At 37.9% G+C, this 26,889-nt stretch overlaps 1 protein-coding gene and 1 long non-coding RNA gene across 3 annotated transcripts in view; one reads left to right on the forward strand and one right to left on the reverse strand.

The window, feature by feature from the left end:
* Positions 1-25,341, reverse strand: part of LOC114091721 (uncharacterized) — a 61,490-nt gene extending 36,149 nt beyond the window's left edge. For both annotated transcript variants that reach the window (XR_003582535.2, XR_011707103.1), the window contains exon 1: positions 25,266-25,341. This is a non-coding gene — a long non-coding RNA (uncharacterized lncRNA). The remainder of the gene's footprint in view (positions 1-25,265) is intronic.
* On the forward strand, positions 7,141-7,299 carry LOC114091720 (small EDRK-rich factor 2-like). Its single transcript, XM_034636590.1, has one exon. It carries the CDS (start codon positions 7,165-7,167, stop codon positions 7,297-7,299), a length of 135 nt encoding a protein of 44 aa, XP_034492481.1. The 5' UTR covers positions 7,141-7,164.
* Positions 25,342-26,889: the final 1,548 nt, after the last annotated feature.

Consider the following 26,889-nt stretch of genomic DNA (forward strand, 5'->3'; position numbering starts at 1 on the left):
ATGACTCCACTTCCCCTTTTTCTATTTATTCTTTTGTCCACAGCAATTTGGTCTTCTTTCTTGATTGAAAACGTGATCCCCAGATCACAAGGACATTGCAATATTTTCTTGGTTGATGATTCCAGTACATTTTTCAGGCATTACTTAATGTCTGCAGACATTGTTGGCCTTGACTTTCTTTTCTTTTGGCTGCTGCAACACCATTCTTCTCTAGCTCTTATTCTCTGCTGATCTTCTTCCCTTATCTCTATAAATATTGGTACTTTCTACCCTTCAATCCTCACCTCTTGTTTTCTCATTCTAAATGTTCTCACTTTATAACGACTTCTATATCAATGGCCTAACCTACATTCTGCATGCTAATGACTACAAAAAAATAAATTCTTAAATTAGCTCTCTTTCTTGCGTTCCACACTATTATAATCAACTCTTTGCTGAAGAGTTTAAAAGTCTTACAGATTTCTCCACTGAGAGATGCATTGACTGTGGCTCTTGTGAAGACTTTTGTACCAGGTTCAATTACATCTCTTACAACTGAGCCTTCCCCGAGAAGGCAGAAGCAGTGCCTGATATGCTCCCAGAGAGAAGGCCTCTACTGTTTGGTCATGTGCATTGTTTTCTATGTATCTGTATTTTATGTATTTATTTATTTACTGGGTACCAGGAATTGAACTCAAGCATGTTTAACCAAAGAGCCACATTCTCAGCCCTTTTTATTTTTTGAGACAGGTTCTTAGTAATTTGCTTAGGGCCTCACTAAGCAAGCTTTCTTGAGACTGTGTCTATTATACACCATTTTCAGGCAAACATGCCATTCATAAAAAGAAGACACTTCAAAACACAGTGAGCTCTCTGGGGTGGGGGTGGAGGGGACTTTAAAAATCCTGCTGACGTTCTTTGTAAAACCCTTGATGACAAGACGAGAAACTTAATTACAGAAGGGATCCTTTGGGGGCTACATCACTATCACTCATTACTACTCTTATTTCAATTTACCTTCCTATTTAATAATTTATTTATTTATACATACATACTGAGGATTGGGCCCAGAGTACTTTACCACCAAACTATATCCCCAGCCCTTTATACTTTTTATTTTGAGACAGGGTCTTGCTAAGTCGCTGAGGCTGAACTGGACCTTGTGATCTTCCTGCCCCAGCCTCCCAAGTAGCTGGGATTATAGGTGTGTGTCACAGTACAGGCGTCTTATCCTTTTTTTAGAGAAAGAGGAAAAGCTAAAGAAAATTACCTTCCCACATTGCCTCGAAGCTAGGGGTGGTCCTCATGATTCAATTCTGGGTAATGAAATGTAAACTGAATCTCACTGGTACTGCCTCTTTCACTTCTTTTTTCCTGCCTGGAACACGTATGCGATGACTGAGGCTCAGCAATCATTTCAGAGTACAGTGGAGGGCAAGATAGAAGGAGTTTGCTTCCCTGATGGTATTGTTGATGCTAAGAGCCAAGTATATGATGCATGGCATTTTTGGTTGAAAGGTGACGCCAGCTAGCCATTGAGATGATATGATTATGTTAAGATTTGCATTCATATGGATATTGGACTCCTGCTGTTCACCTAGGCTGGCTACGGGACTCCTGGAGAGTTCCCATTGGTTGGGGAAGTACAGTAGGAGGGAGTTCCGGGGGAGGAGCTGGCTCGGCGGTCCGAGAGGAGGCCGCGTGGGTGGAAAAAATCTTCCCGGGCGGTACCGGACATTGGCGGCAGTTTCAAAAAATAAACTTTGTTCCTGCTTGAGTGGCTCGTGATTTTGTACCCAGCCAGACTGCGGCAGTTGAGGTACCATATCAGCCTAGGATTTGCCATTCTGACCCCTGGGACATGAGACAATGAGAATCCTTACTGGTTTTATTTTTGTTTTAGCAGCCGAGTACTATCCTAATACATATATATATATATATATATATATATATATATATATATATATATATATATAAATTCAAATCCTATTCTGTGATAGACTGAATACTGGTCCTCTAAAGATATCTATATCCTAATCCCTGGAACCACTGAATACATTACACATTACATGGGACTTTACAAGTATTACTAATTTAAGAACTTCCAGATACGAAAGGTGACCTGGCTTATCCAGGTGTGCCCAATGTCATCACAAAGGTTCTTATAAGTTAAAGATGGGAAAAGAGTGGAGGAGTCGGAAAAGTGGTATGAAAACAGATGCAGGATTGGGAAAGTGCTGATTCTAGAAGCCAGAAAAAGAAAGGGCACGAGAGGGAGTATGGCAGAGTCGAGAAAGAAAGCACAGCCTAGCAGTTCCTCAGCACCAGACTTATAAACAGGAAGAATTCTCCTCATCGAGGTGAGTTAAAGGGCCCTCACTGAAACATAATACTGAATGGTAATTTTTTAAAAAAAATTCACAGAACTACAGAGAGTTGGTAAGTTGAGCATAAGAAATAATACCTTAGAGATGTGCCAGCTCCCACCACCAGCAGAGCAGAGCAGAACCTGCAGGCAAAAGAGATGTGTGGCTATAGTCTAAAAAAAAATTAAAAATAAAGAAAAATTGACATAGCCAGGTGTGGTGGTGCACATCTGTAATCCCAGTAGCTCAGGAGGCTGAGGCAGGAGGATTTCAAGTTCAAAACCAACCTCAGAAACTTAGTGAGGCCCTAAGCAACTCAGCAAGACCCTGTCTCTAAATAAAATATAAAAAAGGGTTGGGGATGTGGCTCAGTGGTTACGTGCCCCTGGGTTCAATTCCTGGTACCAAAAAGAAAGAAAGAAAAAGAAAAATTGAGCTGGAGAAACCTGTGGTTTACAGAGGAAGGCTGATTTCAATGGACACAGAGTTGGTGGTAAAAACAAATCCAAAGCAATCCACTGGGGTGAAAGGATTCCATGGGGGTAGCAAACCCTCTAGGGGCAGCGAACCTTCCATGTGCAGCTCCCCCATCAGGCAGTGCATTCTGGCAGATGAGGAAAATATTCCTAGGCACTGCTTCTGGCCCAGCTCATGGACCTAACAGAGAAGGGAAACTGGGAACTCATAAAGGAAGTTACTGGCAGGCAACAAAAATATTCCAAGAGGATGCTGGATTCAGACGCAAAGAACATTTTACCTGGATGATTCAGCCCGGGGGTCCAAAGCGAGAAAGGTCCCACAATGGCTAGCACCCCCTGCAAGCTATTGTGAAGATGCTCATTGCAGCCAGGCAAGCGTATCGCACTCCAGGGTGGATATCTGTATTACACATTTCATCAGCACTCCCCTCTCTATCCTGCCCAATATTGGGAGACTGGAAACTGAGAGCTGCTACACCCAGCTGGCAGCTAGGCAAGGAGCACAAGGACAGTGGCCAAACATACAGAGCCAAAAATCAAGACTGAAAATCTATCCCTTCCAGCAGCTTTGACCACCACAGTGGAAACAAACCCTTTATCTCTCATGAAGATTCTTTTTCTTTTTCCTTTTTCCTCTTTTCTTTTTTCTCCATCTGCCCATTTTTTTTTACACTTTTTAAACTAACATTTTTTAAACATCATTTTATTGTATTATTCTTGCTTCTTTTTTCATTATGAATAATTTTGTGTGTATGTGAGTGTGCATGTGTGGATGTGTATGCTTTCACTGCATGGATATATTTAAATGTACACAGATTCCTACAATGTACACATTAATTACTATGCCCTGTACTTGTTCATTATTTAGCTTAGATTAGACTTAGGAGGGTACAATTATACACGGGTTCTAATTGTTTCAATCTTTCATTTGTTGGTTCGTTATACCTCAGCCTTCCTATCTGCCTTCTTCACTCTCTTTCTCAGTTAATAGCCAAAATTTCCTATTCCCTGTTCCTCTCTTTTTCTATTACTTCCAGTTAACTTATTAGTCCCTCTCCTTTGCAGAAGACTCCTATTCCCTATCTCTTGCCTCTCCTCTGATTACACTTCTAATTTTCTCTTGCTTTCCTACCTTACTTTTTCTTACTTATGAAATGTACTCCCACTAAATAATAGAAATTATATGGACTCTATAATTCCTACCCCATTCAAATTGTGACTATTACTATAGTGGACAAGATAGTAGACACCTGCTATTGAATGCCTAATCTAGTTCACAGTTTTTTATTGTTAGTACTATGGTTAAATACTAACTCCACCATTCCCATATGGGTGGTAATTAGTGTTATAGATGTCAAAGTAGATACCAGACATTTATCTTAAAGCTATACATCTGTTGCTAATATTAGTGCCATACTTGGCCCCCCTCCCTCTAATAGGGGCTAAAAAGAGATTGGGCCACTCAAGATCACTCAATCTCAACCAAGCAACAGTGAATCTCACTCCACACAAAATCTAATCCCAAATGAGCCCTGACCTTACTCTAACTCAAAGAAGTGAGGAGACAAAAGCTCCAAACCAATAACAAGGATCCAAGCAGGAACAATCAGAGAGGAGCCTCAGATCCTACCCCTTGACATCTACTCATATCAAAAACAGAGAAGTCCCAGAATAAATAATACAATTGCACACAAAAGGACATGGGTTAAAGAGGAATGGGAATCCATTTCAACTGATGCCCAAGTCCAAGACCTCTGAAAATGTGAAGAAACAGGCAAATAAATCGCCCCCCATCACAATCCCCCAATAAAGGGCCCTACTGATATTGATGTAGATGAAATCCCAGAGAAAGATTATAAAAAATTGATTATTGCCAGGCACTGTGGCTCATGCCTGTAACCCCAGAAGCTCAGGAGGCTGAGGCAGGAGGATAACAAGTTCAAAGCCAGACTCAGCAACTTAGCAAGACCCTAAGCAACTCAGCAAGACCTGTCTCTAAATATGAAAAATGGCTGAGAATATAGCTCAGTGGTTAAGCTTTCCTGGGCTCAATCCCTGGTACAAAAAAAAAAAAAATCTAACACCTGATTATTAAAATATTCAATGAACATAAGGAAGATCAAAGGAATTAAGAGAACAAATTCAGAAGATGAAAGACCACCTCAGTAAAGAAATAGAAAAAGTGAAAATAAACCAATCAGAACTCCTAGATACGGAAAACACAACCAATGAAATTAAAAATTTACTTGACAGCATCACTAACAGATTAGACTGTACAGAAAATAGAACTTTAGCCCTTAAAGACAGAACTTCAGGCATTGAAGACAGGATATATGAACTTGCACACAGAATTCAATAAACAGAAAAAAACTATAGAACATGATCAGAATATACAAGAACACTGGGACAACATCAAAAAATCAAACCTACAATCACTGGGATAGAAGAGAACATAGAGATACAAGCTAAGGCATTAAGAATATTTTCAATGAGATAGTTACAGAAAACTTTTCCCATATCAGAAATGAGATAGACATCCACATACAGGATGCTTACAGGACTCTCCAAGACACATTATAATCAAAATACTTAACATAGGAAAGAATACTAAAAGCTGCAAGAGAGAAACATCAAGTCACATTTAGAGGCAAACCAACAAAGCTCACTTCTGATTTCTCAGTTCAGATCCTAAAATCAAGGAGTGCCTGTAATGAGATATTTCAAGCTCTAAAAGAAAACAACTGGTAGGCAAGATTACTATATCTAGTAAAGGTCAGTTTCAAATTCTAGGGTGAAATAAAAACTTTTCATAAGAATAAACTAAAATAATTCATGACCACTATGCCTGTACTCAAAGATAAACTGCATACAAAAGAACTAAAAAACAAATCCCAGAACCCAAATACAGAAAGATCACTAAATGAAAGTCAAGAGAGTATTGAATATAGCAAAAAAACAAAACTGCAGGAAACCACAAATACATATTCATAGTAACACTGAAAGTTAATGGTCTTGACTCCTCGATTAAAAGACACACATTAGCATAATGAATCAAAAAAAAAACTGTTTGCTGTTTTCAAAAGCCTCATAAGCAAAGACATTCATGGGCTGACAGTAAAAAGATGAGGGGAAAAAATTCCATGCATATGGACTCTGAAAACAAGCAGGAGTAGCTATTCTCATATCTGACAAAGCTGATTTCAAATAAAATTTAATCAGAAAAAGCTGGGCACAGTGGCACAGGTCTGTAATCCCAGTGGCTCAGGACACTGAGTCAGGAGGATTGGGAGTTGAAAGCCAGCCTTAGCAATAGTGAGGCACTAAGCAACTTAGTGAGAACTTATCTCTAAAAAAAAATACAAAATAGGGCTTGGGATGTGCTTCAGTGGTCAAGTGTCCCTGAGTTCAATCCAGGTACCCACCAAAAGGAAATTAATCAGAAAAGACAAAGAAGGAGCCGGGCATGGTGGCTCACACCTGTAATCCCAGTGGCCCAGGCTGAGACAGGAGGATTGCAAGTTCAAAGCCAGCCTCAGCAATGGTGAGGCACTAAGCAACATAGTGAGACCCTGTCTCTAAATAAAATACAAAATGGGGCTGGGATGGTCAAGTGCCCCTGAGTTTCAGAAAAAAAAAAAAAAAGAAAAAAGAAAGAAAGAAAGACAAAGAATGGCACTACATTCTGGATGTAAGGAGCAATCCAACAAGAAATAATAATAGCAAACATTTATGCCCCAAATGTTAGCACACCCAAGTGTGTGTGTGTGTGTGTGTGTGTGTGTGTGTGTATATTAAATACAACGTTAAATCCAGATAGACCCCAGCAAAATAATATTGAGCAATTTAAACAAACCTTATCATCAATAGATAGGTCCTCAAAACATAAAATCAATAAAGATATCTCCAACCTAAATAACACTATAAATCAAATGGACCTTACAGACATCTACTGAGTATTTGACCCCCCCAAACATCTGAATTTACCTTCTCCTCAGGAGTTCATGGAACTTTTTCCAAAATATACCATATTCTAGGTCAAAAGTAAATCTTAGCAAATAAAAAAGCTGATATGATTCCATGCATCCTATCTGATCATAATGAAATAAAACCATAAATCAACAGCAAGAAAAATAATAGAACCCACATAAATACATAAAGGTCGAACAATATTTTCTTAAATGAAGACTGGATCAAAGAAGAAATAAGAATAGAAATCAAGAAATTTTTAGAAATGAATGAGAACAGAAATACAACATATCAAAACCTCTGGGACAGAACACCAGACAGAATGAAGGGATGCAACAGAGACAGACCAACATGAGCTTGCCTGCAAGAAGAAGATGAAAAGGCAGAATGATTCAGTTAAGAGAAAGCATCAAGATGATGGGCTTTTGGCTGCCACCTACAAGCAGGGGAACTTGGAGATCATGCAGCAGAAACAGAAAAAGGCAAAGAAGAAGAAGGAACCCAAGTAGCTTTGTGGCTTTGTGTCCAACTCTCTTCCCTTTGCTTGTGTAGCTGGAGTCAGTCCCACCATGCTCACATTTCCTTCTATAGTGCTCACAGACCCCAGCACTGATGGCATTCCCTTTGCTCTGAGTCTGCAGAGGGTCCCTTTTGTGCTTCTTTACCCTCAGGTAGCCTTTCTCCCTCTGGGCCACTCCTGGGGTTGAGGAGGTTACCCCTTCCCAGTGTTTTTTATTTCTGTGGGGTACAACCCAAAGTATTAAAAGTACCTTGTCATTAAAATATATGTGTATGGGGCTGGGATGTGGCTCAAGCGGTAGCGCGCTCGCCTGGCATGTGTGGGGCTCTGGGTTTGATCCTCAGCACTACATAAAAATAAAAAAATAAAGATGTTGTGTCCGCCGAGAACTAAAAAATAAATAAATAAAAATATATGTGTATGTGTGTATGTACGTCTATATATCTATATCTATATATATATATATATATATATATATATATATATATATATATAATACTGGGCAATTTATGAAAAGAGTTCTAAGAGGAAAATTTACAGCACTGAGTGCCTACATTAAAAAAAAAAATAGATCCCAAATAAATAAGCTTATGCTCCACCTGAAGGCCTTAGAAAAAGAGGAACAAAATAATTCCAAAATCAGTAGAAGACAGAAAATAATTAAGAACAGAGCCAAAATTAGTAAAATTGAAAATTTAAAAAAAAAAAATTCAGAATCAATGCTATGAAGAGTTGGTTCTTCAAAAAGATAAATAAGATTGATAAACCCTTAGCCAAACTAACCAAAAGAAAGATGAACCCAAATCAATAAAATTAGAGATGAAAAAGGAGAGATCACCATAGACCGTTCTGAAATCCAGAGGATCATCAGAACCTATTTTGAAAATTGATACTCCAAAACAATGAAAAATCTGGAAGACATTGGCAAATTTCTAGACATATGTGACCTACCCATATTGAATCAGGAAGATATAGAGAACCTGAACAGACCAATATCAAGTAACAAAACTGAAAAAGGAATTAAAAGCCTTCCACAAAAGGAAAACCCAGGATCAGACAGATTCTCATATGAGTTCTACCAAACTGTTAAAGAAGAACTAACAAATTCTCAAATTATTCCATAAAATTGAATTGGAGGGAACACTCCCAAATACATGAAGCTGGGATAATCCTGATACCAAAACAATACAAAGATGTCTCAAGGAAAGAAAACTGCAGTATCCCTGATGAACATAAGTGCAAAAATCCTTAGTAAAATATTAGCCAACTACATTCAGAAACACATCAAGAAGATGATACACCATAATCAAATGGGTTTTATTCCACGGGTACAAGTTTGGTTCAGCATACACAAATCAATAAATGTAATTCAGCAATTAAACAATTAAGGACAAGAATCACATGATCATCTCAATAGATGCAGAAAAGGCTCTCAATAAAATCCAGCACCCATTCGTTTTGAAAATAGTGGAGAAGCTAGGAATAGAAGGAACTTATCTCAAAATCATAAAAGCTATTTATGTCTGGACCTAACAGACATTTACAGAGTATTTATGACAAACCCAAAGTTAACATCACACTGAATGGAGAAAACTAAAAATTTCCATGAAAGTCAGGAACAAAACAAAACTATTCACTCTCACCACTCCTATTCAATATAGTCCTTGAAATATTAGCCAGAACAATTAGGGAAGAGAAGGAAATAAAAGGAATTCAGATAGGAAAAGAAGTGGAGCTATCTCTGTTTGCTAATGACATGATCTTATATCTAGAAAAAACAAAAAACTCTACCACAAGACCTCTAGAGATTATAAATGAGTTTAGCAAAGTAGCAGGATATAGATCAATCCCCATAAATCAATAGCTTTCCTAATATTCTGACAGGGATTCAGCCAAGGAAGAAATCAGGAAAACTCTCCTAATCACAATAACCTAAAAAAAAAAAAGAAAGGAAGGAAGAAAGAAAGAAAAGAAAAAGTTGGGAATTAATCTAAGAAAGAAAGAGAGAGAGAAAGAAAGAAAGAAAAGAAAAGAAAAAGTTGGGAATTAATCTAACCAAGAAGCTCTATAATAAAAAGTATAGAACATTGTGGGGAGCATGGATGGATTAGACAAACTCTAGATAGAGCAAAGGGAGGGAGGGGAAGAGAGAGGGCATGGGGCTAGGAAAGATAGTGGAATGAGATGGACATCATTACCCTAAGTACATGTATGAAGACATGAATGGTGTGAATATACTTTGCGTACAATCAGAGATATGAAAAATTGTGCTCTATATGTATAATATGAATTATAATGCATTTTGCTGTCATACATAACAAATTAGAATAAAAAAATTATAGAACACTGAAAAAATTGAAGAAGACCTTAGAGATCAAAAGACATCCCATGTTCTTGGATAGGCAGAATTAATAGTGTCAAAAAGGCCATACTACAAAAAGCAATATACAGATTCAATGCAATCCCCATGAAAATATCAATGATACTCTTTACTGAACTAGAAAAAACAATTCTTAAATTCATTTGGAAGTAGAGAAACTAAATAGCCAATGCAATACTAAGAAAGAAAAACAAAGCAGAAGACATCACAATACCTGAGCTGAAAGTATACTATAGAACTGTAGTAACAAAAACGGCATGGGCTGGGTGCAGTGGTGCACAATTGTAATCCCAGCTGCTCTGAAGGCTGAGGCAGGAGGACCATGAGTTCAAAGCCAGCCTCAGCAATGGTGAGGTGCTAAGCAACTCAGTGAGACCCTGTCTCTAAATAAATTATACAAAATTGGGCTGGGTATGTGGCTCAGTAGTTAAGTGCCCCTGAGTTCAATCCCTGTACACCACCCACCCAAAGGAAAACAGCATTAGCATCAAAATAGACATGAAGACCAATGGAACAATATAGAAGAAAGAGAGACAAACCCTCATACTTACAGCCATCTGATACTTGAAAAAGGTGCCAAAAATATATTTTGGAGAAAAGAAAGCCATTTTAACAAATGGCACTGAGAAAACTGGATAGCTAAATGTAGAAAAAAGGAAACTAGATCCTTATCTCTCACCCTGTACAAAACTCAAATCAAAATGGATCAAAGACCTAGGAATTAAACCAGAAACATTGAAACTGCTAGAAGAAAATATAAGGTCAACACTCCATCATGTTGCTGGTACTGACTTCCTTAACAATACCTGTAAAGTGTAGGAAATAAAACCAAGAATCAATAAGAGGGATGCCATCAAACTAAAAAGTTTGTGTACAGCAAAGGAAACAGTTAAGAACATGAAGAGAGAGCCTACAGAATGGGAGAAAATATTTGCCTTCTACTTCAATAGGGAGTTAATATCCAGAATATATAAAGAACTAAAAAAACTTAAGACACACACACACACCAAATAACCCAATCAATAAATGGGCAAAAAAAAATTAAACAGACGTTTCTCAAAAGAAGAAATACAAATGACCAACAAATATATGAAAAAAAAATGTTCAACATTTCTAGCAGTCAGGGAAATACAAATCAAAACTACACTAAGATTTCTACTTTTTTTTTTAAGTTGTAGATGGACACTACCTTTATTATTTTTTTTTAATGTGGTGCTAAAGATTGAACCCAGTGCCTCACATGTGCTAGGCAATCACTCTACCACTGAGCCACAACCCCAGCCCCCAAGCTTTCTATTTTACTCCATTTAGAATGGCAATGACAGAGAATACAAACAATAATAAATACTGGCAAGGATGTGGCGGCAAAAGTACACTTATACATTGCTAGTGGGAATGCAGACGAGTACAACCACACTGGAAAGCAGCGTGGAGTTTCCTCCAAAAAGGAGGGATGGATCTACCGATTGACCTAGCTATCCCACTCCTGGATATTTTCCCAAGAGAACAAAAATCGGTATACTACAGCAATACAGCCACCTCAATATTTATAGTAGCACAGTTCACAATAGTTGAATTATAGAATCAACCCAGATGCCCATCAACAGATGAATTGGTTAAGAAATAGTGATATATGCACACAATGGAGTTCTGTTCAGCCATAAGCAAGAACAAAATTATGGCATTTGCTGGTAAATGAATGGAAATGGAGAAAATCATGCTAAGTGAAATAAGCCAAACTTAGAAACTCAAAAGTCAAATGTTTTCACTTATATGTAGAAGCTAGATAAAAATAAAGGAAAGGAGAGGGCAAGATAGTACATTATAAAGATAAAGGGAAGATATGTAGTGTAAAATAAGCATGAGGCAAAGTAGAGCTGGACATGGAGGCACATGCCTGTAATCCCAGCGGCTACAGAGGCTGAGGCAGGGGAATAGTGAATTCAAAGCCAGGCTCAGCAACTTTGCAAGACCCTAAGCAACTCAGCAAGATGCTGTCACTAAATATAAATGTAAAAAAGGATTGGGGATGTGGCTCAGTGTCAGTGGTCAATCTTCAGCAACTGACCCCCTCCCCCCGCAAAAAAAAAAAGGAAAGAAAGGAATTAAAACAAGGTCCACACAGAAGAAACTTGCTTTTGGCTAGGGTGAATGAATATACTTGTTTTTCACAGGGAACAAGGAAGAGGCAAGTTGAGTAGCAAGAGCAAAGAAAGTATGGGAGAAAATAAATAATGAGTTGACCAAGGTCTACAGGCCAGGTGCAGTAAATGAAGCATTCTCCTACCAAACCTTGAGTCTAAGCTGAAGTTTGGGACGGACCTGGTTTTGCCAATATAATGTGTAGGAAGTGATGTGATCTGAGCTCCAAAGCCCAGACTCAAAAGGCCTTGCACTCTCACGTATTGCTTTTTTGAAAGAAGGCATAAATATATATATATATTAGTTGTAGTTTGACAGAATACTTTTATTTTATTTATTTATTTTTATGTGGTGTTGAGGATTGAACCCAGGACCTCGCACATGCTAGGCAAGAGCTCTACTGCTGAGCCCTTGAAAGAAGGCCTTTTAAAGAAAGAAGTTACTTATAAAGGAATTCCTTATGAAGGACAATCCTCTCCCCCATTCTCCTTCCTCTGCTCTGCTGAGGTCAGATCATAGTCTTAAGGCAAAGTGGAGGGAAAGGGGAGGCAATGCAGAATGAATTCTTAAAACGTTGTGCTATGTACATATATAAATATACTATGGGGAATTTCACCTTTATGTATAAGTAAAAAGAGCCAATCAAATATGAATAAATGGATGAGCCAAAGGAAGTCTATCAGAGTAGAGGAAGGAGAATGGGGCAGGAGGGAGGACAAGAGGGAAAAGGGGAATTGTGAAATGTAATCAAATTTCATGCATGTGTGAGTTTTCTGGCATGAGTCCAACCACTATATATCACTATAAAGTTCTAATGAACAAAAAAGGGGGGGGGAAGAACATTAAGCATCATTAAAAGGCTTGCCATAAAATTAAATAGTAAATTATTAAAGTCAAACCCATTTTCGATTCATAAAAACAAGACAAAGAAAGGACACATATTCCTCTCTAGAGCCTCTAGAAGGATTACAACCCTTCCAACCCCTTGACTTTAGCCCAGTGACTGTGTCAGGCTTCTAGTCTACCAATACCAAAAACAATAAATGGGTGGTGTTTTAAATTTATAATTATTTATTATAGCAGCAATAGAAAACTAATACATTATATTAAGTGTGATGTAAAGTCTTTATATAGCATAACAAAATTATGAGTGGTCATGTGAAATTGCTTCTTAGTGCCAGAGTCCTCTAGTTTTTATTTTTTATTTAATTTCTTTCTTTTTTTTTTTTTTTTTTGTTGTTGTTGTTGGGGGGTAGGGAGAGTTGCTGGGGATTGAACCCAGGGTCTTGGGCATACTAGGCAATCACTCTACCGCTGAGCTATATCCCCAGCCCTCTAGTTTTTAAATAGATGCCAAGCAAAAAGATCCCAAGCAGGGGATATAGCTTATTTACCTAGCATATTCAAGTCCTAGCACCACAAAAGGGGGAGGGGGCAGTCATAACTCTTTTATAGAGTTTTTAAAAATCCCCACAAACCTAGGAGAAGGCTGATATTTTTATTGCGTGGGAGCAAATAATGCTGGCTTTAACCCTGTTTAATAGCTCAGTGACACCTTGCTTTAGTTAACACATCCCAGTAACAGAAAATGAACCTCTGTAAGCCATGCTTCTAAGGTTGCCTTTCCACATACTCCTTCTTCAGTAACAATATTTCCTAGAGCAAACTCTTCCCATAAGCCCTCTATTGTACTCTTTTTATGATTAAATCATACTCCATGTTATGAATCTACCATATTTTGTTTACTCACTTGTCAGCTGATGACATTTGGGTTGTTTCCATTTTTTTAAATATTTTTTTTAGTGGTAGTTGAACACAATATCTTTATTTTATTTTTTATGTGGTGCTGAGGATTGAACCCAGTGCCCCGCACATGCTAGTCGAGCGCTCTACCACTGAGCTACAGCCCCATTTCCATTTTTTGATTGTCATAAATAATGCTGCTGTGAACACTTTTGTACAGATGTTTATGTTATCATGTTTTCAGTTCTATAAGAAATATAGGTTGGCCATCACATAGCAACTCTAGAGTTCTGCTATTGTTATTGTTTAACATAGATGTGCTCTACCACTGAGCTACATCCTCAGTCCTTTTTAAATTTTTTGAGACAGGATCTGGATAAATTTCCCAGGCCAGCCTTGAACTTCAGATCCTCCTGCCTCAGCCTCCCTGGTAGCTGGTTTTACCATGTGCACCATGTGCCTGGTTCCTAGCAACTCTTGGTTTAATGTCTGAGACATCTATTCTTGTGTTTATTTTCTGCAGCAGTTATACTGTTTTGTATTTCCACCAGCAATGTATGAAGGCTTCTGTTTTTCCACAGCCTCAACATGTTATTATCTTCATGGTGGGGAGGCAGGGTGTACCAGAGATAAAATCCAGGGGTACTTAACCACTAAGACATATCCCCAGCCCTTTTTGTTTTTTACTTTGAGACAGAGTCTCACTAATTTGCTTATAGCCTTGCTCAAGTTGCTGAAGTTGACCTTGAATTTTTGATCCTAGTGCCTCAGCCTCCCAAGTTGCTGGGATTACAAATGTGCACCACCACACCTGGCTACATGTTATTACTCTGTGTGTGTGTGTGTGTGTGTGTGTGTGTCAGAGAGAGAGAGAAACCAGTCTCTTTATGTTGCCCAGGCCATTATCAAGTTCCTGGGCTCAAGTAATCCTCCTATTTTAGCCTCTTAAGTAGCTGGGACTGTAGGCAGGAGCCACTGCACTCCTTGGGCATGCTAAGCACCCTGCAGTTGAACTACAACGCAGACCTCATTTTGATTTGTGCTTCCCTAATGACTAGAGGTATTGAGCATCTTTTTCACATACTTATTGATCATTTGTGTACAGTCTTTGGAGAAATGCCTATTCAAATATTTTGTTTATTTTTTTATTAGGATTCTTTTATTGCTGTGTTGCTAAACGAGTTCTCTATATATCTAGATACAAAGTCCTTATCAGATATATGAGTTTAAATGCATTATCCCATTCTGTAGGTTGTCTTTGTACTTTCTGATAGTGTCCTTTAAAACACAAAAGTGTTTTTGAATTTTGAAGTTCAATTTATTTTGTGTTGCTAATGCTTCATCATATTTAAGAAACCATTGCCTAATTCAAGGTCACAAAGATTTACATCTATGTTTTCTTATAAAAGTTTTAGAATTTTAGTTCTATGTTTAGGTCTTGATCCATTTTGAGTTAATTTTTTTTTTAATATGGATAGTACTCAGGTTCCAAATTCATTCTTTTGTATGTAGATATCCAGTTGGGCCAAAACCACTTGTTGAAAGATTATTCTTTGCCCGATTTAATTGTCTTGACACCATCAATTGGCATTGGCATACCATATAATTTTATTTCTCGACTCTCTATTCATTCCCTTCTACTATATTTCTATTTTCATGCCATTACTACAGACTTGATTACAAGACTGAAAGGAAGTTTTGAAACAGGAAAGTATGAGTCCTACGAACTGGAACTTCTTTTTTCAAATTCCCTTTGGCTATTCAGGGGCAACTGCAATTCTATACCAACTTCAGGATCAGTTTTTCCATTTCTGCTAAAGCAGGAGGGGAAGACCAACTGGAATTTTGATAGGGCTTATACTAAATCTGTACATTAATTAGGAAAATATTGAATTTTAACAATCTTAGGTATTTTAATGTATGAATATAGATGTCTTTTCAATTAAATACTCTTTAAAATTGTTTTCATTTGAGTTTTTTCAGTATGAGTCATCCACTTCTTTTATTTAATATATTCCAAAGTATTGTTATTATTATTTTAATGCAGCAGTGGGGATTGAGCCCAGTGTACTGTTCCACTGAACTACATTACCAGCCCCCATTTTTTTAATGTTTATTTTTTAGTTTTAAGTTGACACAATATCTTTATTTTATATTCATGTTGTACTGAAGGATCAAACCTAGAGCCTCTTGCATAGTCAAGCACTCTACTACCGAGCCACAACCCCAAACCCCATCCTCATTTTTTTGCAATAGCAGACATCTTTGGCTTGTTTCCAACAATTTTTAATTTCTAATTTTTCTCAGAATATAAAAATAATTGTAGTAGATAAGGAAAAAATTAGTGATTATAGCAGTCATTAATTTTTAAAAACTTTTGTTAATGGAAGTATTTCTAAAATTTTACTACTGTGTATAAACTTAAGGTTAAAATATATTTGTGTTTAGGAAGTTTCTTCTGTTCTTATTATCTTATGGATTTTTTTGATTCAAAGTTAATTATTTTTGTGATGCTGGGGATTGAACACAGGATCTTGTGCAGCTAGGCAAGTGCTCTCTACAACTGAGCTATATATTCCATGATCCAAAATTAGATGTTAAAAGTTTTTATCAAATTATTTTTCAATCTATAGAATTTATAATCTTTAGATCTATTCATAAAATAGATGGCCTAATATTTAATAGTCTTTTTATTCCTGAAATAAACTCCATTTTGTTATTATTTTATAGTTTTACAGGATTATTTTTCTTAACACTTTATTTAGCATTATTTCATCTATATTTATAAGTGAGGCTGAGTGTGGTTCACGCCTGTAATCCCAAACTCTCAGGAGGCCAAGACAGGAGGATCACAAGTTTGGGGCTAGCCTGGGCAACTCAGTCAGATCCTGTCTCAAAATAAAAAGGGCTAGCTCAGTGGTAAAGTGCTGTGACCAGCAGAGCAACAACAAAAGATCACAAGGAGAGGTAGAACTTTGAGAAAAATACAGTCATTTTTTAAGCAAAGCTGGGGCCAGGTGGGACATTGTCCTCTGATGGAAGAACAATGTCCCAGAACTAGCTCTGTGTATTTATTGTGTAGGGTCTCATAATCAGGAAGTTTAACTACAGAAGCTTTGCAAATTGCTCAAGGCCTGTGATATCTCAAGAGGCTAGTTTGTGCACTAAAAAGTTACAATGTTAGGAATATCTTGGAGCCATCCTGCTGTAACCAGAAAACCCATTGTACTTGAACATTTGGTAACAGTTAGCATTAGAGCTGAGTGTCAAGACTGTTCACACATCCTTTCCTTTCGATAAGGAATGTTCCCAGGCTTGACTTTTGTCGACACCATGGGATTAGCCAATGACCATGGCTCATTTGCTCTCCACAGTAAAGCACCCCTGGGTTCAATCCCCAGTACTGGGGGGAGATATATATTATATATATATACACATATATACACACACACACACACACATACACATACACACATACACACACAACATGTATACATATATATATTGTATATATATATATATATATATATATATATATATATATATATATATATGATATATATATATGGTTTCTTCATAGAAAGAATTTAGACAGGCATTTTGTTTTTCTTTCTCTATGTGTTAGAAAAGCTTTAATAGCTTTGGAATCATCTGTTCCTTAAAGTTTCAGTATAAACACCTGTGAAACAACTTTTTCGTGGAATAGCTCTTCATACTTTCTTTTATGGTAAATGGTTGATTTAGATTTTCTACTTCTTTTAAAAGCAGTTCATATAAATTACACTTTCTTTAAAAAGAACCTATTAGTCAGGTGTGGTAGTACATACCCATAATCTCAGCTTCTCAGGTGGCTGAGGCATTAGGATGGCAAGTTTGAAGCCAACCTGGACAACTTTGCAAGACCCTGGGTATTATTCAACTTTGCTCACTATGACCAAAATACGTAACAAGAACAATTTAGAAGAGGAAATTTCCTTGGGCTCACAGTTTCAGAGGACTCCATTCATTATCTGTCAGCTCTAAGACATAACATCATAAGGGAGGGGTATAATTATGTGGAAAAATTACTATGTTCATGTCAGCTGGGAAGATAAGAGAGGAGGAAGAGGAGAAAGAGGAAGAGGAAGAAGAAGAGGAGGAGAATGAGAAAGAGGAAGAAGAAGAAGGGGAAAAGGAAGAAGAAGGAAAAAAGAGAAGGAGAGGGAGAGATATGAAGGGGCCAGGAACAGATAAGACTCTCCAAGTCTGTGCCCCCAGTGAGCACACTCCACCTGCCTACAATTATCACCCAGTAGTCTATTCAAACTATTAGTTCACCAAATGTATTAATCCATTGATTAGATTACAGCTCTCATATCATCTCACCTCTGACCATTGCTGCATCATCTAACACATGAGTTTTGGGGGGTGGTTCCAGATTGAAACCATAACACCCTGCCTCAAAAAATGTAGTTTTAAAAAGGGCTGGAGATACAGCTCTGTGGTAGAATGTTTGCCAAGCATGTGCAAGTCCCTGTGTTCAATCCCCAGTACTACAAACAAAATAAAACAAAATCTATTTATTAGAATTTCTGAATTATTGCTTCAAGTATATTTTTACTTTTTTCAACAACTTAGTGTGGCCCTAACAATTTAGCAAGACCTTATCTCAAAAAGAAATGAAACAAGTTGGGGATGTGGCTCAGTAGGTAAACGCCCCTGGGCTTGATCCACACACAGTATCTACCCCCCAAAAAAGACTCCTTTAATTTAGTTAAAAGTCTACCTTTTTTTTTATGTAACCAGATTATTTGTTTAATGCTACCATTTTGTTGTTTCCTAATTATGTCTTTTCTGTTTTTATCTTTTTACTATCTATCTCTGTTTTCTTAGCTTTATTTTTCTGATCTTTAACACTATTTAGATGCTTATTCTGTATGTTTTCATTCATATGAGCTATCATAAAATTTTCTAGCTCCTTTATGATTTGTTCATCTGTGGATAAAACCTATTTTGGAATATTTATAGCACCAGATTCTAAGATCTGTTTATGTCAAACATATCCTAGAATATATGCAAATAGATCTGCTTAAAAATCAAAAGCACCTAAGCAGGCACTGATAGCCAATGACCGAGGTGGTCAAACTTGGCACAACTTCAGTCTGCTCTAACAAGGGTGGCTAGGCTCTGGATATTAAGCAAACTCTCTGCCCTTGCTTGCTCTATCTCAGACCCAAACCGTGCCTGCCCCACATGCCTAACCACAAACTGAAATAAGCTGCCTTGTTCTTCCTGTTGTTGCAATATTTGACACAGTTGGTTAAGTTCAAGACTCTCCTTTGTAATTTTAGTTCAGCCCCTTCCTCTTTCCACAGCCACCGGTTTCAGGCCTCTGTATATAAATGTTTTGCTTGCCTACCTCTTCCCTTAGATGTTTCTAGCTTAAGTTAGTGTCTCTCCCCACTGCAATAGTCTCCCTTAAGTAAGTTTTGTTTGTGTAAAGTTCAAACTTAGGCTTTTGCTTCGGTATCAGAAGAGTTGGAAGGACACTTTGATTCCTAGAGCTCCATTAATTGTTGGACTATAGTTTTGAGGCTAGTGACTTTTGCTTATTAAATAGTATATTCCTGCCCACGTCCCGTGAGGGCCATGGAATGGGTTGGCTGAGAAATAAAAGCTAAGAGAAATAAAACAGTGAAAAAAACACAGAACACAGAAAGTAGTTTCAAAGGGGGGGGAGGACAGGATGGGCAAGCTGATCAGAGGATCGAGCTTCTGACAAAATGGAACCTGCGCCTGCTTTATTTATACTGGGAAACATCAAAGGCCTTCTCCAAAATAGGTTAAAGGTGGACTGTTCAGTTCCTAACAGGTTATGCCCATCTCTGGAGCTACTATGAGGAGCCTTCCTAGCAGAGCGGAAGGAAAGGTCATGTGCGTTTGGTGATCTATTGCCATGGGAGAGCCACGGAAAGTTCCCAATGCCTGACTTCTATGTCAGAGAAGATCCTCGTGTATTTCCTGGATGGCTTCCCGCAGTATATATGTTTTAACACATATAGTAGTTTTTTAAATCGTACAATACAATCTCTAGCTACTCTAAACGTATCTAGGTCAACATGAGGTAAAGACAGTTGGAAAGGAGACAAGCAGGAAAGAAAAGAACTGTAGCTTTAAATCTAAAACCTTCATGAACTCCCTCACTTCCCTCCTAAGGCCTGATTTCCTCCAGGGCTAAATTCTTAACACATCCAATAAATCTTAAAGTACTGTAATTCCAGTTAATTAGTGCCTATATACCTTGTTAGTTTACAGAATGTGTTTTTAGACTAATTAAAAGAAGCCTAGAGAGAGACTGTTAGAAACCCATGACATGGGAACAGTCCCAGTGCTGTCTTTTAACTAGATAATGTCAACCTAAAGATGATGAGAAGAAGCAGACCACCATGACCCACTCTGTGTTCCGGATGAAAAGAATCACACTCATTAAGCTGAGGCCGCCCCTGTGTGCTTCTCATGGTCATCATAAAGAAGCCCGAGACCCCAAAAACACCTCTCACTCTCAGGGAGAAACATCTAAGGGAAGAGGTAGGCAAGCAAACACATTTATATACAGAGGCCTGAAACTGGTGGCTGTGGAAAGAGGAAGGAGCTGAACTAAAATTACAAAGGAGAGTCTTGAACTTAACCAACTGTGTCAAATATTGCAACAACAGGAAGAACACACTCCCTTTCCCTTTAGTGGCATTGTGTGTGCTATTGTTTGCTTTCCTGAATAAATCTGTGCTTGTGCTCTTGCCGTGTCCTGAAATTACTTTCTGTGGAGGAAGTCAAGAACCTGCTGAGGTTGAGTTGAGGTCCCCTTTTCCCTTCTGGGGACCTTCTTGAATCCAACCCAGTGACAGTCTTGCTACTGTGACATACTATGAAAGCTTTTTTTTTTTTTTTTTTTTGCCTTTTTTCTTTCTTTCTTCTTTTAGTTGTAGTTGGACACAATACCTTTATTTTATTTATTTATTTATTTATTTATTTTTATGTGGTGCTGAGGGTGGAACCCAGTGCCTCATACATGCTAGGTGAGTGCTCTACCACTGAGCCACAACCTCAGCCCCTTGCCTTGTTTCTTAACATAACTTTTGTTATTGTGTATTTGTAATTTGACATAATATTCTTTAAAGTAAATGTTGAAGGGAATTTCAGAAAATTCCTTCTATTGTTCAGAATTTGTAATAAAAGTATTTTAAATGATTCCTCTGAACACTGCTTTAGCAGTATCACATAGGTTCTGGTATGCAATGCTTTCATTGCCATTATTTTCTCAATAGTCTGCAATTCCAATTGGATTTTTCTTTTAGATCCCAAAGCTATTTAACCTGAGATATTTTATTTTCATTTATAAGTGGGTAGTAGTTTCTGTTTCTTTGTTTTGTTATTGTGGTAGAGGTTTTCTCAGAACACAGAAAAAGATAACATGGTGCCCTCAGTATCAAAGCCCGCCTTCCACAACTCAGTTGTAACATTGTTGCTACTCTAGAAATAGAATGACCAACCAGCAACATGTATTACCTTATATAAAAGACAAAGAATTAGTATGTAAAAGCAAACTATAAAAGTATATATGTTTACAACCCCCTGCACTAAAGGCTCAGCCTTTGTGTAAGAATCCACTGGGCGGGGGCGGGGGCGGGGGTGGGGATGTGGCTCAATCGGTAGCGCGCTCGCCTGGCATGCGTGCGGCCTGGGTTCGATCCTCAGCACCACATACAAAAAAAGATGTTGTGTCCGCTGAAAACTAAAATAAATAAATAAATATTTAAAAATTCTCTCTCTCTTAAAAACAACAACAACAATAAGAATCCACTGGGCGAGTGCTGGTACTAATGCTACTTTCTGCTAATAGCCCTGGTGTCTCGTATTTCTGTCCACATCCAAAACATTTGCATTGCTATTAGAGAAAATTGCCTTTACTATTTTCTCTCTTGAATTGTTTTTTCAGAATCACAGAATTTGACATATATCAGTTAACTCAATCTTATTAGTTATGTTGTTTAAGTCCACTATAGTCTTCCATGTCATTTAACCTTATTTTTTAATTCATACTTTCCATCTCCTCATTTCTCTTCACTGCATTCTGGACCTGTTCTTCATCTATACTATCTTGTTAACAAATTCTCACATGAGTTATCTAATTTACTAGTTAATCCTTCTACTGAGTTCTTCCCCACTCCCCAATTACATATTTTTATTTCTAGTTCCTTTTGGATTGTTTCCAAAATGTTTTTGCTCATACCTGAGTGTTTCTAGTTGAATGCTCACTTTTCAAATTGCATTCTTTAGCTAGGCACAGAGACTCATGCCTGTAATCCCACTGGCTCAGGAGGCTGAGACAGAAGGTTCATAAATTCAAAGCCATCCTCAGCAACTCAGGGAGGCCCTAAGCAACTTAGGAAGACCCTAGGGATGTGGCCCTGTAGTTAAGGACCCCTGGGTTCAATCCTGGTACCAAAAATAAAATAAATAAAAATTATATGCTTTATATCTTTAAACCTCATAAATATCTGCTTTATGTTGTATGTGGATGGTTTTAATTCAATACATGCATGCATTTCTTAATGATAGAGAATATATAGTGAGATGTGTATTATTAGGTACAACAAAAAATTTCACTTCCATTGTGGGACTGCTATTCTACATGTGGTCCATCCTTGATCAAAACATCCTTATAGCAATGTATGTCTATATTTGAAAACTTTGAGGAGTCTAAACCTGTTGTTCTTGTTCTACTTACTTTCACTCATGGTGATTTCCTTTTTATGTGTTTGGTAATATTGTTTGTGAGTTGTTTGATCATAATCTATGGAATCCTCTGGACCAAATTTAGAGAGCTCTCCTCCAAACAAGATTTGTTTTGATTCCTGTCATTACCAGGAATATTCCAGCTCTCCATAAAGCTTTGGCTCCGAGAGTCTAGGCTCAGTTTGTCCAAGTGCCACTCTGAGGTTTGATTTCTACAATTGTGGTACTGTAGGACTACTTCCTCAGGCCAACACTCTCTTCCTGGCTTTCTGTCGCTCCAGAAAGCTTCTTGCCATGCTGGCTCTCTACTGCTTTACAAGCCAGTGGGAATTTTTCTTATGACCTAGCATTTTGTGAGTGAGTTTTGTTTGGACTTCACTTTTTCCCCGCTAGTGAAGATGGACTGATACAGGGATGTTCCCAATGTGATATCTCTCTTCTTTCCTACCGCCACAGATGCAAACTTCTGTGATACAACTTGTCTGCACCATAACATATGTTACTGTACTTTCTTTGCTTCTTAGAACCATATGGTTCAGGGAAAGTCCCAAAACTAGACTGAGAATCTCATTCTTGTCTTTGAAATTTAGAAACTGAAAACAAAAGATTTAGGCTCTATGGCAAAATTTAAGTTTTTTCATTTTTGTTGTTGTTGTTTGTTTTGTGGTGCTAGGGATTGAACCCAGGGCCTTATGCATCCAAGGCAAGCACTCGACCAACTGAGCTACATCCTCAGCCCCTAAAATTTAAGTTTTTAACCTTCAAGTATATTTTTCTGGGTGTAGTAGCACATGCCTGGAATCCCAGCTACTTGGGAGGCTGAGGCAGGAGGATCACAGTTCAATCAAGGCCTGCCTCAGCAACTTAGCAAGATCTTGTCTCAAAATAAAAAGTAAAAAGGGACTAGGAATGTAGTTCAGTGGTAGAGTGCCCCTTGTTTCAATCCCCAGTAACAAAATCAAAAACAAAAAAATGCAGCATAACACTAACCTTGACCCAAATCCTAAATATAATAAAATCTTTCTAAAATTGGCACACTTGGGCTAGGGATGTGGATCAAGTGGTAGTGCGCTCGCCTGGCATGCGTGCGGCCCGGGTTCGATCCTCAGCACCACATACAAACAAAGATGTTGTGTCCGCAGAGAATTGAAAAATAAATATTAAAAATAATAATAATAAAATAAAATTGGCACACTTAAAATCCCCTCATTTTCATCCTTCCACTGATTTTTTTTTTAATACTGAGACTTGAACCCAGGGTACTTTACCACTGAGCTACGCCTCCAGTCCTCTGTGTTTTTTATGTTGAGACAGTGTCTTGCTAAATTGCCAGCCTCCGACCTGTCATCCTCCTACCTCAGTCCCCCAAGTTTCTAGGATGACAGGCATGCACCACCACATCTAGCTTCCATTTCTTCTTCTTTTTTTTTAATCTTTATTTTATTTATTTATTTGTATATGGTGCTGAGGATCAAACCCAGGGCCTCACATGTGCTAGGCAAGTGCTCTTCCGCTGAGCCACAACACCAGCGCCCCCCATTTATTCTTTAATTTAGGAATTTGAATCATAGTTTCTTTTTCTCATCTAGCTTGTTACTTTTGGGGATTTCAACTCAAAAATGAAAAGTGATACCTCTACGTTTCCATTTTCCACTATTAAATCCTGCTATGTTCTTAGTGAAAAATCTCATTTTTGAAGACATCTCATGTGCTTAGAAAACTGCCTGGAATGTAACTCAGTGGTAGAGCAGTTGCCTACATTTGTGAGGCCCTAATTTCAGTCCTCCATACTGCAAAAAAAGAAAGAAAGAGAGAAAGGGGCAGAGAAAGAAAGAACAAAAAGAAAAACGGTACTTGTAATGTGTCTCCACTAACTTTCAGTTGCCAGGTGCAACTCATCTTGGTTTGAACTACATTCGAAATGCCTACTCATGCTTTCATGTGGTTATCGTCGTACAGCTTTCTATCTTCAGTGTTTTTAAAAAAATGCTAAGAAAGACTTTTAAAATGTTTCACTAAAGCAAAACATAAATATGAAAATAGTGGGGCTGGGGTTGTGGCTCAGTAGTAGAGCGCTTGCCTTGCATGTATGAGCCACTCGGCTTGGTCCTTAGCAGCACATAAAAATAAATAAATAAAATAAAGGTATTGTGTCCATCTACAGATAAAAAATTTTTTTTGAAAATATGAAAATAGTAATGTGATTATTCAGGTTCAGAATGTCATAAATATAAAAAGTGAACAAGACCTCCAGTTTTATTTTATGATGGTGCATTATAATTATACATAATAGTAGACTTCATTGTTACCTATCCATACACGCATATAATATAACTTGGTTGATTTCATTCACCCGTATTTCCCCTTTCTCTCCCCTCTTTTCCTCTCCCTGATCCCCTTCCTCTATTCTAGTGGTTTTCTTTCTAATTTCATGAGATCCCCTTTCTAGCCTCCACATATGGGGACCTCTGTTTTTATATAAGTAAATAGGCAAATGATAGTTTTGTACAAACCAGTAAAGAAGAAAAATAATATAAAAAGTGTGAAAGTAGATAGATAAAAATTAGCAAGCCCATGATTTTTTTTTTTTTTCACATTGTATTATCTTATAAGAAACTTGTCGAGTTTGGGCATAAAGTTAGTAAGACTTTCATTTTATTTTATTTATTTATTTTTTAGACAGGGTCTCACTAAGTTGCCCAGGCTGGTCTTCTGGTCTTGTGCTGGGATCCTCCTGCCTCAGCCTCCCCAAGTTACTGGGATTATACCCTCCCCCAACCTCCCACCCCAGATTTCTTTCATTTTGATTTCTAATAAAAATCTATGACCTCTGGTAAACTGATTATGATTTTCATTACTAGAACAAAACATTCTAGCATAAAATTAATATTAGATAGAGGCCCAGAGTCACATACCTTATTTATAAAAACAGGTAGTTCTTCTCTGTTGTCAAAAGATTTGTAAGAATATAGTGGTGTAATTATCAGAAAGATGTTCAGAAAGCAAAACAAGTTGCTGGTAAAATTACATTATCAGGTGACTTGTTTGGCATTGTGTAACATCAACAGAATTCATTGTGAAAGAGGAACTATACAGGATTCAATATCGGTAGTATACCAACCAACCAACTAAACATACGATGAAGGGTGCGTTTTAACACCAATATGTGGCATCCCTCTCTTCATAAATATGAGTGTGTGGTCAATAACATGCTTACTTTCTTATTTGAAGGTAACTGGGAAAAAAATGTGAATAGGGTCAACAGTGGCTACTGCATGTTCAACTTAGCAACTTAGCCCGTATACAACATGAAGACGACTCTGGTCTTCTAATTCAATCAGACTTTCACCTGCTTCTCTTACAAATCATCTCCTAGCAAAGTTGCAAACCATCTTCATCTTGCTACTACTAATGATTAGTTCTTTGCCCAAATTCTATTAATCTTAGTAACATTCAACCAGCCTTTTTTTAAAAAAAACACTTTCTTGTATAAACCTTCCTGAAACCACACTCCACTTCCCTCCTTTCTCTCTGGCTACTCCTTCTCAACCTCCCTGCTAGAACCCTTATGCACAAAGGCCGGAGGCTAGTCTCTGCCACTCCTTGTGCTCCACTAATACTCAGAAAAACAGGTTTTATTCAAAGTCAGCTTTGAAAAAAAACAGATGAAACTTTTTTGTTTCAAATCATCTTCAGAAAACTCAAGGGTGGTAAGGAAAGTTTGGTAAGAGAGGGCAGAGTGGGACAAAATGCAGGAAATGCACGTGTCCCTTTAGCTAGGCAGCATTAGAGAACATACCAGTTGTGCCCAGCCTCGCGGGGAACGGGGGAGGTAGCTTCTATTCTCAGCCTGAAAAAATTTAGAAGTTAAAAAACAGTTTCAAGTTTTAATTCTCAGATTGAGAAAATGTCCTTAATTTCGGAGGGAATCTGTTTCAGAACATACCTCTTTCTCTGCCCTTCTAAGTATTGAAGAGACTCTAGAGGTGGGTCTCTGATTCTGTTGCCTACATTCTTACACCAATTGCCCTCCTATCACCACCTCCCCCCTCCCCCCACCCCCCTTACTGGGGATTGAATTCAGAGCCTCACACATGCTATGCAAGTACTCTACCCCTGAGCTACATCCTCAGCCCCCAATTGTCTTTTGGCTTTCCCACTAGGATGTTGAAGAAACTTCCTCCCCGCTCTAGCACTGAGCTTTGAACCCAGGGGTGCTCTATCATGGAACTACATCTCCAGCCCTGTTTATTTTGAGATAAGGTGTGGCTGAATTATCCAGGCTGGCTTGAGTTTGCAATCCTCCAGTAGCTGGGATTACAGCATTCCAAGTGTTATCACTGCTATGACAGCAATATAGGACTGAAGGCACCAGAGCCCAGGCACCAAGGTCTTGCTGCTTATCACCACCATCCATCCTTCTTTATCCCTGGAAAGAACCTTTCACCTCATATGCAGGATAAAGATTCTCAGAGGGATCCCAGAGACTCAGGAAGCTAAGGCATGAGGATTGCAAGTTCCAAACCAGCCTCAGCACCT

Source organism: Marmota flaviventris, chromosome 3 (assembly GCF_047511675.1).
Source record: "Marmota flaviventris isolate mMarFla1 chromosome 3, mMarFla1.hap1, whole genome shotgun sequence".
Lineage (NCBI taxonomy): Eukaryota > Metazoa > Chordata > Mammalia > Rodentia > Sciuridae > Marmota > Marmota flaviventris.

Coding starts and splice junctions, on each gene's coding strand:
- LOC114091720 (XM_034636590.1), top strand. CDS start 7,165: ATGAAAAGGCAGAATGATTCAGTTAAGAGAAAGCATCAAGATGATGGG.